Source organism: Rhea americana, unplaced genomic scaffold (assembly GCF_003343005.1).
Source record: "Rhea americana isolate MKP2758 unplaced genomic scaffold, rheAme1 scaffold_191, whole genome shotgun sequence".
Taxonomy (NCBI): Eukaryota; Metazoa; Chordata; class Aves; order Rheiformes; family Rheidae; genus Rhea; species Rhea americana.
Window position 1 is genome coordinate 1483598 of NW_028186050.1, and position 13888 is coordinate 1497485.

The following is a 13888-nucleotide window of genomic DNA, read 5'->3' on the forward strand; positions in this document are numbered from 1 at the left end:
CGCCGCGCCTCAGAGCTGAGCCCTCCCGGCGCGGTCCCGCCCGGGCCGAGCCGCCTTTATGGAGGAACCTGCCTCGCCTCCCGGCTGCGCCCTCACAGCGCGGCCGCCCGCCCCGCCTCGGCGCTGCGCCCCGTCCCCCGGCGCGGCCCCGCCTCAGGGCCCGGCCAGGCGCGGGCAGGGGGCGCGGCGCGTGCGCGCAGTTGAGGCGCGACAGCGGCCCGGGGACACCTGGAGCAGCAGCAAGAAGCAGGGCGGAAGCAGCGCCTCAAGTGCTGGATTTCAGGTCCTTAGTATGTGAATCCTGAACAAAACATTTATTCATAGAAGAAAAAAAGTATAAAAAAGTACCCTTTCAGAGGGATGGGAACCTGAAGGGAACATACTCCTCTTCTGGGGGAGATGGTCACAGCAGCCAGCAGAGAAATGTGCAAAATGGTGTGGTATGTAAATAAAACTCAGTGGMTGTCCAAAGATTTGCAGTGAACACAATAAAGGCTAACATCTTTTATTATATTTTATAGATTAAATATATTTTCATTAGAGTCTCTTTTTTAAAACACACAAAAGGAAAAATACATTCTTCATGTACATATGAAATACTGACCACGTTGCAGAGACCATGTATAGTGCAAAGTATGAAGACAGCAACAGAGACATCACCACTTTGGACGATTATCAGAATTTTTTTTCTACAGTAAAGTTAGAGCAATTCCATGTTTCTGCTTCCAAAGCAAATTCCAAACCCTTCACGTCCATGGCATTCCCTGGGGTCATGCAGGAAAGGTTTTTACGTTTTAAACTTGCTATAAAATCTTTGCATTGCATGAAAAATTATTAAACTCTGCAGCTTTAGCTCTTGCACACATTCATAATCGTAGCACAACTTTTATTACGATTGCAGCCCAACTCCAAAAACCCCCAGAAAAAAAGAAATAAATAAATATATATATATATATATATATGACCTGATAAGGAGAAAGGAATGAATCTGATTGTTGCAATGTCCACAAAATGTGTACCCACATGAACACGCGCACGCACACACACGGTGGAAGACAGCGAGGTGTGACCAAGCAGCTCCTATTACTAGCTTGGAGCGAGGGCACTGGGTTGCATGTTTCACTGAACCTTTTCTGTTTTTCAGTACGGGATGTCGTTCTGGTAGTACTGGATCATGTCGTAAGTCCTACTCCTGAAGAAGGAGAGCAAAATAAATGAAATTTGGAAACACTGCRGCCATTGTCACAAAAAACAAACATCCAGACCCCACAGAGGCAAAACATGGGTGAAGGAAATTAACTTCTAATCAAAACTAGCCCTACACACTCTGAAGGCATTGTGAAGCCCATTTTGTTGTTATTTATAACATATAATATTTTGCTCGTTTAAACTAGCAGAGATTGTTCAGTCCTGATGTTGCTAGCTGAGGAAAAGGGATCACTGGATCAGCAGCTACCATATTTCCAAAAAACAGTTCACACTTCATCTCCTCTCACCCCTCCTTAAATCACAGTTTAAATTTCATTAAATTGAACTGTAACACTACCATTAAAAGGCTAACTTGAGTGAAAACTTATTTAGCAGAACTGGGCCTGAAGCAGCAGCACCGAGATGGAAGAGCAGTTCAGGTAACGGCTGTAGCCCAACCTGGTCAGTTAAGTGAGCTTTCTCCCTCTAAGTTTTTTAGTACTGCTGTGCTAAAACAAATTACTTCCATGCCTCTTACCGTGGCAAGAACAGTAAGACATATGCAGCTGCTCTCCTGAACACAACACGTTTGTGCTGCAACAGCAGCTTGGAGCTTGTGCTTGGATAAGGCAGAAGCACCTCACATTACACTGGCAGTTTGTTTTAGAAGAAAAACACTAAGAAAGATCTTTGGGGCTGCATAAAGCCAGCAGCATGTGGAAATAAAAGCAGTAAACTAAAATAAGTCGTCTCATAATGAAAATAAAATTAACAAAGGAAATATTAGCATTAAAAGCAACATCTCTGATGAGTGACTGAACAAGCAAATCTATGCCTTGTAACAGATCAGCAGAGATTATCCAAGTCACAGACTAACCACGCCACAGGCAGAGAATCTCAAACCTGCCAGAACTAAGCTGGGTCTGGGCATTCACATAACAGTGTAATTGAATTAATAAACCCCAATGCTAATCTGGAGTGCTGAGCAGATGTACTAGTAGACACCAGATGATCCAGTTCTGTTCTAGCAGGGTTTTTCCTAGTCAATAATCTCGGCCTGACCCAGGCTGACCCCATGTGTTTGCCCTGAACTCCTCACTATATCCTACAATATTTGTATTATGTGGGATATATAAATATATACATATATACATATATACATGCCCAATGACTGGCTGGGTGACAGAACTGACCATTGTATTTTATGGCAACAGTCAGCTAYGGTTCTTTAGGCTCATGTCAAGGATGGAGCAGAAGCAAGAGCTATAGATGGAAAATGTCAATAGCAGCTCTTATCAAAATTGATAAAACATGCACTTAAGATAAACAGGAAAAATACTACAGTGTATTGGCTAGCTGGTTGTTACGCTGATTTTTAATTGCTAAGGTATCTAGACAGAACTGTTTAGTCCATTCAACTTAATTGACTGGTAGATCCCAAGTGAAAATGGCCCAGCTATACAGGCATTCAAAAACCACATTGCCAAAGTGTATTATACTCAAGGCATTTTTCCTAACCAGCATGATATAATACAATAAGTAGCATATGGTCTAGCAAAATGATTAACATATTAATGCAATATCAAGTCACAAAGAAAAATTCAGTGGAAAGATGAGAGCTCATTTATAGAAAGCCCAACATACTTCTGCATAGACCAGCAGCTTAGTATGTACACAGGTCTTCACATTCTACTGTACACATAGCAGGGATTACTGCGTGCATTAGGTTGCCTGAATACCCCTCTGAAATGCCTGCAAACAACTATAGAAAGTGATTTTCAAAAGTAAACTGTACTCCTGTTTGAGCTTCATTCTTGCTCAGTCCAGTGGCCCTGCAAGAGGTTTTTAAGAAATGTTCTCTTTTACAGAATAAAAGGCAACAAGCTTCAAGATCATTTTCTTTTCATTCTGACAAGTAGGCATGCTATTCCTGTTGCCATCCAATACCATTCTTTAATACTCATTCCTTTATAAGTCTGAGATGACCCTACCCTACAAGGACATAGCAGACCTAGCCAAATCACTCCAACAGCAGGGTAAGACATCCCTCAACACCACAGTCAAAATGCTTAACATTCAGGCTTCACTTTGACAGTAATTTTTCCTTTCTTTAGAGCAGATAGCACTATTATTAGATCAGCCTGGGTTTAAGCCTTCCTCTCCAACATAAAGAGAGAAGATTCAACATATTCAGAAGCAAAGTTGCTATCCCACATTATCTAATACTTAACAAAGAGACAATATTTAGTATCTGAGAGGTAAGACTATACTTTTTAGCTCTGCTCAAAGTACCAGCTAATTGGTTCACTTTTTCTTTAGCCTTAGAGAGAACACATGCATAAGGTAGCAAACCTGTTGCTAAGGAAGCAATTCTGGATGATCTTGATGATGAAATTTGCAGCCTCCCGTTCAGTCATATTGGGGCTGAACCTGTGCCTATATGCAGAAAAACACAAAAAGCAAGAGTACAAGTGAGGATTCCTTTGAGCATGATACAAATGAGTCTTCAACACCAGGCTGAGCTTGTGTGATTTCATTTGCAGCAAACATCTACTTCTTGTGAGACTACCCTGATCAAATTATGTAATATTTTAATAAGCACTTCCTTTAAGTTTTATAGTGGACACAGACGTTGTGAAGTTTTGATCAGTTTAATGGTAACTCTAGGAACAGCAGATCTCTCTTTCTAAACAGCTGTTGTTTTTAAAATATTAGTGCAGCTAGCAATGACCTTGAGTTCCAGCCCATCATACCTTATGAATCTGCGTGCATCTTTAGGAAATTTGTAGGAAGTTATCTGCAGCAAATAGTAGGTGCATAGCTAATGCTGGAGGCATAAGCCTGGAGGGCTATTTGAAGTGTCATATTAGAACTTGTATTTGCCTAAACTGTTGATGTTACAACATATTCATATCCAGTACTGCATTTTCTTTAGAACAAATTTAAAGTTGCTACGCCTAAGATTCCAACACCATTTGAGAGGAGTTCAGACTTGGGAATAGACCATCTCCATTAAGCCAGATCTTTCCATTACAGTCTTGTTTTGCTAGTGCTAAGAACTTGGAGATAATCCATGTACTTGCACAGTCATTACAGAGCCTGAATTTAATTCTGTGAAAAGACCTTGGAAATTCCTACTTCTTGAGAATTTCTATAAACAAAACTTTTTAAAAACACTAACACATAAGACATTTGGATATCATGACACTATACTCACTGCATGATTTGTGACAACATACACTCTACAAAGAATGTGTAAGTACTTTTCAGTTTATACATACACTGACTTACTTTAACAGCTTGATTGTCTGCCCTCGGAAACAGGGCAGCCCCGTATCCAGCATTAATGTAACCAGTGAGACTACAGCATCCATGTAAGGCCTAGAGAAAAGGAGGACAGAAAGGTTACAGTACTTAAACTTCGGCATCCTTAGTAAGTAGAGCTGGCAAGCTGAGGAGTTCAATGAGCTGGATCACACCTTTTTCTGTAGTTAAATCTACACATGTAATCTTCTTATATTTGCTGAGGGAGCTACACCATTCCTTGCAATCTGTCACTTTAAATTTCATTCCCTGATGTCAACTATAAGACACTCAGAATGCTGCAAGATGAACAGCCTCAAGGAGGGTTATACAAAGCAGTACTTTGCTAAACAACACTCCTTTGGCACAGGAAAGTGAATCAGTGCATCAAAACAGTAAAAAGGCTGAAACCAACAATACCACAGTAACACATCATCTTTTATTTCCTAATCACTCTATGGAATTCTTTGCTGCACCAGCCCAGCTTCCCTTCTCCTTCCTCTCCTCCCACTCAGAACATTTATTACCTACCAAGCTATTACTCTACTACKTGGAGGACATCTTTGCTTTGAAATAAAACTTCTCCAGAGTGCTCTCCCTCAAGGAAGCAAATTGATGTTGGCTTCAAGACAGACCCTTTTGGGTTTGCTAGCTGAGGAAATTTTTATTCTGTAAGATAACATCAATAATACTTCATACCTGTGATAGAATGAGCTTTTATCTGGACTGTGTCATACTGTCCTCCTGCTACTCACATGCAACACTCTTTTTACATAATTTTAGCAGTGCTCCTGCAGCTTACATCAATCCCTGTTTGCTCAGTACAGCACAAGGTAAAGTTGCAAAAATCTTAACCATGACTGACTGGCAATAATAGCTAGAGCTAGGCTACTAAAATCTATTTTACAACAAAAGTTGTAGCACTATTTTACATGTCCTGCCTAATTAACTCCAGCTGAAACAATGGTTGTCATATTARGAAAAATGAGAACAATTTTGATTCTCCTGTAATTTTTTTACTGCAAAGTTTAAATGGCATACTAAATCGAGTGAAGAAAGGAGAACATTACATTTATTAAACACAATACAAACATCTCAAATGTCACAGAAGAACAGAACAAAATCAGACTGTAAAATTGCAAGGCTATTAAATTGCTTCAAAGTTTGTACCCGGACAGTCAGCATCATTATTAAGGGACGTAATAGACAGCCTCAGACCCCTGACAAAAAAAACCACTTATTATTATTTAACTTCTCATCTGGTTTTAGATGTGCAAACACCTCCGCTTTGAGCATTAGGAATGCCTCACCTGACTGCCAGATAGCCTCTGACACACATCTCCATGAACCACTTGAATGGAGTTGCCTCCATTTTTCCTCCCATTATCATCACCATCTCGTCAGTCAGCTTGATGTCTGGCTCCCAGCCCAGATTTCCTCCAGGTGAGCTTTCAAACATGAATCCAAAATCTGTGCACAAAAGATAAGCCGGCTCAGATACTTTGTTGGTTAATTGTGCACTGTTGAAGCTGACAGAAGAAAGGAAAGGTGGATTTTACATATTAATAACTATTTCTCATCTTCCTACCAATTGAAAATAAGCTTTGGTGAAGCATAAGAATATCAAAAGAATCATGACTATGAATCACAACTATGACATTAGACTAGACTATAGATCATGATGCCAAGTAAACTCCTTGCCAAAACATCACTGGAGTTCCAGAAAAAAAAAAAGTCTAAAGCAGAGGTTATAGTCTCACACAACTATATACATTTATTAGTCAAATTTAATATTTAATTCACACCCATACACAGTGATGAAAGGAATGCAAAGATACATTTATATATCTACACACATATCCACATACATACATATCTACACACACACTAGGTAAATGTGTATGTGTGTATATACTTTTCTGAAGCTGGTAAAATTTTGTGAAGTTAAATTTACACAGAAGCAACCAACACAAACACACACACAATCCTAAAGAGGTATGATAGAAAATTCCATATATATTTACAAATCATGACACAGTATATAGATTGATCTCAAAACAGAAATGGCTTATTATCTTCTATGAATAATACATTACAGCAGAATGAAAAGATGACTATAGAAGTTCAAATGTAGATGTAACTGACCAATATGAATGATGTGTCCCTTTTTGTCCAGCATGATGTTGCCATTATGCCTGTCTTTAATCTGGAGCAGGAACAGGAGAAGACTATATGCAGCCATACTGCGGATGAAATTATAACGAGCCTGTATAAAGAAGAAGTTACAGCAAATCAGAAGAACACAGAGAACTTGGTATCTCTTTTCTTCACCCAGGAGTAGATGCAGCTAAAGAAAGTGTTTTGTTCCCGTCTCACCTCATTCATGATTAGTTTGAATGTTCAATGATATTCTCCATGTATCTACAGTAGCAATAACCTCCTTAGCTAACTTACTCATAGCTAAAAATGGATTATCTGCATCAGAAACCAGATACAGCATTATGGTAGTCATTACCCAATTATTTGTCATTATTCCTTATAGTTAGAATGTTTCTCGGTTGAATTTTGCTATGCCTGCCAACTGATATTTTACCTTCTGGAATGCAAGGGTTGACTCATCTCCATATTGCCTTGTAAAGTAATCATACATCCCAAAATCTGTCTGCCTGCCCAGCTGGTCACGGGATGTGCAGTCAGGAATGCATTCAATAACACCACACTGAAGGGGAAGAGAAACAGGTCTGTAAAGCACGTTCCGAACATATATTTTGTTCTGGCTCTTGGCACTTGTACAGCTCCCTTGGGAAATGTGGGGAAGCCCATAGATCACTGAATACAGAATTTCTAGTTTATTCATAAAAGAAGTAGATCCAAACACCGAGAACTTCCATGCAACACAAGACAAGATCTGTGACTTTTCCTTGACTTGCACAAGGCAGTCCCCCCAAAAATCAAACAGCAAACATGAATAACCACAAGCAGCAAAAATTCAGAGCCAAAAGCTTTAGAAAAGCAGGAAGCAGGGGAGGAAAGACTCTTTTGCTGCTGGTACTCCAAATATTTGGCATAAGTTATGTGGGCAGTATTTCCTTGCAGAATGGAATTTTTGTATGTGCTGAGGGGAATTAAAAAAAAAAAGGAAAAAAAAGAAAAGAAAAAAAAGGGGAAGGTCTTTTTAACCAGCAATTATTTTCTACAGTTCTGGAGTTAACTGTCCACTCACCCCAGGAGCTGTGGCCACCACTCTGTACGGAAACACAAAAAGATCCAGGCCTACCAGTTGAAATATGTTCTTGAAGAGATCGATGATTTGTAAAGCTAACATGTCCTGTTATACAAGAAAAAAATTGCACAAGCATTATAGGGGTTACGGATCATAAGTCAGGTTACAAAATGCTCTGAAGAACTCTGAAGTGAGCATTAAGTTCCCCCAGAAGGTCTGCAGATGTGTGCTTGTGCATTCACTATGGCTCTAGGGGAAATTAAAAAGGGAAAAGATAAATGCTGTTTAAGTGGGTAGCAGGTAACACTGAAGATTTAACTGCTGACCTGTGAAAAACAACCTTTTCCATTATTCTTTGGTAAGAGGTGTACTAAACTCCAGCTATAAGAGCTAACATTCCCTCTTAATTAAAAACAATAAAGCTTCACTACACAACACATCAGCTTGGAAAAAATTACTGTAACCAATATGCTACTACTGTATTCTGTTATCAGCTGAGAAACAAACTCCAAAAAAAAAGAATTTAAAAACATGGCAGTAGATAAAACTGTCTCGAGAGCATGACCTGTTTCCAAAACAGATATTCTACAGTGGGACAACACAGTTCTCTCCTCAGTCCATAGGGACCCTAAGGGGGCACTCTAAGGGTTCCAAAGAAAAATACGTGAATGCTTCTTCTGGTATATTGTTACCTACACATCTATCTTCTGTAACTGCAAAGCCTGATAGCTTTGTACCTGTCTGCAGTCATCGCCCACTTTGAAGATAGCTGCCTGCCAACAAATTTTCTTACTGTCCACCCCTTCTTCTGCACTTTCATCTATGGAATCAGAACGACAACGCAAACCTGCAAAAAGAGTACACCCAGACATAGAGTTTGTTAGTACTTTTGTATCACAACATACCCCCACCACTGAAAAACACAACATGTCACTACAGGTCCACTGTAGAAATTTCTGCCTTGCAAGGTAAATTTTGCAAGACAGTTCCTTCCTGTATCAGGACTGGAACATAGACATCAAAATAGCCTTCATGGTCCACCTGAAAAATGCCTAAATTACATTAGTCAGCTAGAATCTCCCACAAAATTTATTATGAGAAAAGGCTGCCAAAAAGCATGGAGTTCACTACAGTCTATAAATTAATTGCTTTTCTCTGGTTTCTAAACTAGTCTAAAGTAACTGATAAAATTTCTTCGGGATACCTATATGGTCTGCTTTCAGAAACTAAAAAATTGGGAAAAATGAATTTAAGTTTTCAGAAATGAGACGATTTCTATTCTTCCCTCCCTGTTAAAGAGTTTAATTTCTGATCTGAATCTACGTGGAAAAAGTTCAATATGGAAACTACTTTACTGCTGCAGTACAGGCCACTGAAAACAGGCAGTTTTGAAGAAATTGTTGACTCTTAATTAGTAGCATCAATGTTAAGACCCATTTACTAACCTTCTTTTTCAAGCTCACTAACTCCACATCGTTTCACTTTAAATTTGGCCAGGTAAGGTGCTTTTGCTGCACTGAATTGGGATAAATACAAAGAGGATGAGTGCAAAGTAGCCAAGTAAGAATTTCTAGAAAAACATCTAAATATGCTAAATTAATTTAATGGAGGAATACAACATGAACATGTTACCTCTGCATAGGAGTTCCTGATTTGTAATCAATATCCAGAACAATAGCTTCAGGATTGCTGGGCAAGTAACAGCCTGCAAAACGGAGCAGACAGTTGCAAACAAATTCATTGGCTAGTATGATAATGGAAGAATACTAACTTCAGTGTCTGTAACTTTAATACCTATTTAATTCAGAAGTGTCTGCATTGGAGGTAAACTAGAGATTACAGTCTGGGAGCCGCAAAGGATAAAGCTATCATTTCCATTAGTCCATGATTGCCAGAAATGAATACAATACAGTTTCAAACTAATAATGCAGAATCTTTACTACAGAAATGTACAGACAGGACTTCTCTTTCAATAGTCCCTAATAAGACGTGGCAGCAGCATGTCCCACTGCACTAGGAATGTCCTTAACCAATACRTGGTAGAAGAACTGAGACTTGTTAGACAAAGATCAGGAAAAGCTTTCATCAAACTCCATTTTAAAGGGAACATTCAGATGGGGAAAATGTATGTTCAGAAGATGCAAGGGCCTTCAGATAACAATGCAACAAGGGACTGTTTAAGAGAGAAAAAGAAAAATGAAGGAAACTGGACATGCTTCACTCTCGAGATCATGCTTCACACAGCTTCTTAAAAATGCCTCATCTTTTTAAAAAAGAAAGTAGTTGGAAGAAAAAGTTTACCATGTTCCCTCTTCAGACATATGTTGCTATTCATATTCCTTATGTGTGTTACCTAATTTGATTTTAAGAGCTTTGGGCAAGTATTTAATTTTCATGCAGTTTTGATACATCACAGAGAAATTACTGTTTGGGTTAAAAAATACATATACATACAGTGTGGCGGGGGGGAGAGGGAGAGAGAGTGCAAGCATGCTGCTATGTTTCTAAAGAGAAACAGAAGAACAGCTGCTTAGCTGCCAGCACCAAAACTGAGAACAGCCCCTTGCCAGATTTCAAGATTTGCTTATAAAAGTATATACTCATGCAGTATGTAAAAAGCCCACTATATATTATGATTAAAATACTTCTTACCAGGCTGCACTTTCACCTCAGACAGAGCACTCAAACAAGCCTTTTTTCTTTCATCTCCTTTAGGGAATGGCCTAGAAAGATGAGCAATATATTATTTAATTTATCTACATACTACTTCATCTACTAGTCTAAAATTTGTTTCCAATTTATACAAACTTCACTAAAAAAGTTTCTTCCTAAAAGGACAAAGCTCTCTTACTGTACCACTTCTAGTGGATTTAAAGGCTGAGTAGCTAACAAGAACCTTTTCTACGATTTTTTTTTAAGATCTAATGCTGATTTGTAAAATGTCATATATGACAAACAGATTTTTGACAAACCCAAACAGCATCAGAGATGTGAATTAAATAAATCAGGCTTCTTTCTTATACAGAAATTTGAGCAAAATTCCTCTTTTATAAGCACCACAGTAGTTATACCAATATAATCTCCCTTGTGGGCCTTATTCCAGAACTAAAATGTTGCTTTGGAAGTGGCATAAACTAACTGAAAAAAGACAAGCCAGTAAAATGCCTATGTAATTACACGCTTAATTTGTTCAGGTACTTAGCAAAACTGCAGGTGCCAACCGCATAATTGGTGACAGGGCTAACAATTAGTATGTACAATTACCCAATTTGCACAGGGACTTGCATTAGCCGCCTAAGGAATTCAGTCATGCAATTGCATATCCACCTGGCGTAGAAGCACGCAAGTGAAAGGTTTACTTATGCTATGGTTTCAAGTAGCACAGTAGACTACTGAAGCAGCAACATAACACTTAGGACAATGAAATCATCATAGATGATACATTTATTCTTTTGTGTCCTCTACAAAGCAAACACATTTCTTCGACATTGTCTTTACTTGGGAGATGTCTAAATTTCCGATTTTTTGCATCTTAGAGCTGAAGCACAAAATGAAATGCTTGCAAATTTTAATTACTTAGAGTTGCTTAATTATGACTTGATCCTAACAAAAGGTGATTTGATTTCATCCCAAATGTCAAGATATTGAGATTCTAAACTCYCCTTTTAATTCATCCTATGGGGTGAAAGCATTTGGGCATGCACAAAGATGACATCTAATATTTGACAGTTTGTAATGCAAATGTCCATTAGCCTGATGCCTTGAAGCTGGTAGTTTGCAAGGCTTCATTTTAAAGGAAATGTGTTCCAGGAAATACATTCTGTATGACTTTCAACTACTTTCATACACCAGAGAATGTTTTAAAAATATGCAACAAAACTGCACTTACAGTCACACAGCTTGTGTGCTGAGCTGCTGCCCTCTACTGGCAAGCTTTATAAAAGTTAAATTATATTTTTTCACTGCAGTCTTTACAGTTAGCAATGAGAGCCTCTCTGTGAGCAAGATCTTCAGTTTTAAGAGAACAATCCAGTGTGCATAACATCAAATCTGTTTCCGTAACAACAATTTACAGAGGAAGGAGAGAGACCACACTACACAATAAAATATCTTTGTGAAGAGGAAAAGACAGTTTCATGAAGCCTTAGAATTTTAGCAGAAAGTAAAGCATGCATGAGATTTTGGTGATTTTGTTTGTTTTTAACTCCACACAAATATGCCTAACAGGTTATAATAAGGGAGGAAAAAAAAAAGAGAGAGAGCATGCCTGAAGCAAACTCTGCCAACTTTTCAAGATAATGTTGGTCACCTATCCAAAAAGTCAAATTAATGGGGCAGGTGACAATATAACTAAACAGATGGGATTTCAGCTGGCATAAGAGCACTGATTGTTTTACCAACTCCATTTCTGTCTCAGTRCAATTTTCTGTGGAGCCTCCTTCCACCACGATGAACCACAATATATTTGCTAAAATTATTTTTAAAACTTACGTTCAAGTTTACTGCCATGTACTTTCAGAGTAAAATGTTACAGCTGTTTCAGGTGGAAGGACTGCTAAGTCCTGCTTAAAGCATAGAATACTGAGATCAGAGCAGATACAAATTATCCCTAGAAGTCAAAGAAAAGCAAGCCTCTGCATCCTACAACAACTCTAAGTTATATTAAAAAAATATCATTTCTTATCATAGGAGTAATTCATTCTTTTTTTCCTGAAAACAGTATCCCAGTGCCTCTAAAATCAACTTAGCCTTTTAACAAGGTAATTTCCAGAACAGCGAGTCCCAAACGAGCACAACTTACTTGATAATGGCTGAAACATTGGTGATCTTATTAAAGAAATCAAACTCCCGTTGGTAGAACTCCTTAGCTGGGCCAGATAACGAGCCGGTTATCTCCTCTACTAGCTGCTCCAGAAGTTCCCCTATGTCAGCTACACGTAAAAATGAAAGAAACTGTGTTAGAAGCTTATTTCAGAGAGCTACATGATATGAGGAATGAAAATAGCCATCTTTGGTTAGCAGGAATAATAAAACCAAAAAAAGATATTGATGCAAAGATTGCTGCATCTCTTTTGATGCATTCTTTCAGGCAGAATACTTCTATAGAGTGGGCTCTATTTCTTCAAATGAAAAAGAGAAATTCCCTAGCTAAAAGTATTCCTCCTGCCTGAGAAGGCAGGAAAGAGTTTTAGTCTGAACTGATGCAAGGAATAAGAATCAAGCTAGATTAAATTTTAAAGCACTCACGATCTTTTTGGTGTCCTTCCTCGTCCAGGTAGATATTAGTTTTCATGTTCCAGATGAACTGGTGAGCCAAGAGCTGGGATTTGGCAGCTGCCCACAGGATATATTCTCTAACATAACCCATCTGCAACAGTATGCAGTCCAGTAACAATCAAAGATTGTTACAACTCAAGGAGACTCAACGTCAACTGCTTCTAACAGCTATTCTTCAAAACTTAAAATTATTTAATAGTTGGACATATTAACTATTAGTTTAAAATTAAGTTTTGTCCAATTTACAGTTTTAAGTCTAAAAGTTGTTTTAAAAATTTGCTTGGTTCATACACAGCTGTTTCAGGTCCCCTTACCTTATCATAACGAAGTGCCTGTACAATCTGTGGAATGTAGAATAAAATGGCATCCTGAAAAAAGAAGTTTTTTTTTTTTAATTATTATTGCTAATTAAGTAGTTGGAAGTAAAGTCAGTTCACACGTACACAGAAAAGCTCCCTTTATTTAGGTGATGAACAAAATTTCTACTAGCACCGCTACTTTAATTTAAACTATGTATATGCTACCTTCTCTAATCAAAGGCTTTTTCTGCCCAGTGACTCCCTTCAAAAGTATCATTAACAAATATGTATTTACAGTCCTTATAAAAAGTTTAAAAAAAATCAAGCCTTCTACTGCCTCAGATGAAACACCTTTCCATTGAGAAGAGAATCTGAAAACTGAAAAAAAAAAWTTTTGAGAGTAATGGTCTAAAGAATTCAGCTTGGTGTGATCTATAAAAGACAAAGAACTTGCAATTGAATATGTGAGTAGTAAGTGGGACAACCAACTTTTAACTTTTCATCTCAATCTATACACTTCCTTCAATGTGATTTGCCCATTTAGCATATGTGTCTCTTCACAGTATTAAAATGAAGCCTGTAATCACGACGACTGAGG

The 13888-nt window shown here is 38.2% G+C and overlaps 1 protein-coding gene across 2 annotated transcripts in view; it reads right to left on the minus strand.

The window, feature by feature from the left end:
- Positions 1–489: 489 nt before the first annotated feature.
- Positions 490–13888, minus strand: part of PI4KA (phosphatidylinositol 4-kinase alpha) — a 60771-nt gene continuing 47372 nt past the window's right edge. The window contains exons 41-54 of one of the 2 annotated variants that reach the window (XM_085302746.1): positions 13306–13359; positions 12962–13082; positions 12516–12645; positions 10367–10437; positions 9347–9419; positions 9160–9230; positions 8452–8561; positions 7715–7819; positions 7085–7210; positions 6637–6757; positions 5802–5961; positions 4480–4569; positions 3541–3624; positions 490–1192 (exon numbers count right to left, since the gene is read on the minus strand). In XM_085302746.1, the coding sequence (XP_085158872.1) occupies positions 1141–1192; positions 3541–3624; positions 4480–4569; positions 5802–5961; positions 6637–6757; positions 7085–7210; positions 7715–7819; positions 8452–8561; positions 9160–9230; positions 9347–9419; positions 10367–10437; positions 12516–12645; positions 12962–13082; positions 13306–13359 (1368 nt within the window). In that variant the 3' untranslated portion in view covers positions 490–1140. Of the gene's footprint in view, positions 1193–3540; positions 3625–4479; positions 4570–5801; positions 6021–6636; positions 6758–7084; positions 7211–7714; positions 7820–8451; positions 8562–9159; positions 9231–9346; positions 9420–10366; positions 10438–12515; positions 12646–12961; positions 13083–13305; positions 13360–13888 lie in introns of those variants that run through there. The other variant, XM_085302745.1, reaches the window with a different exon arrangement.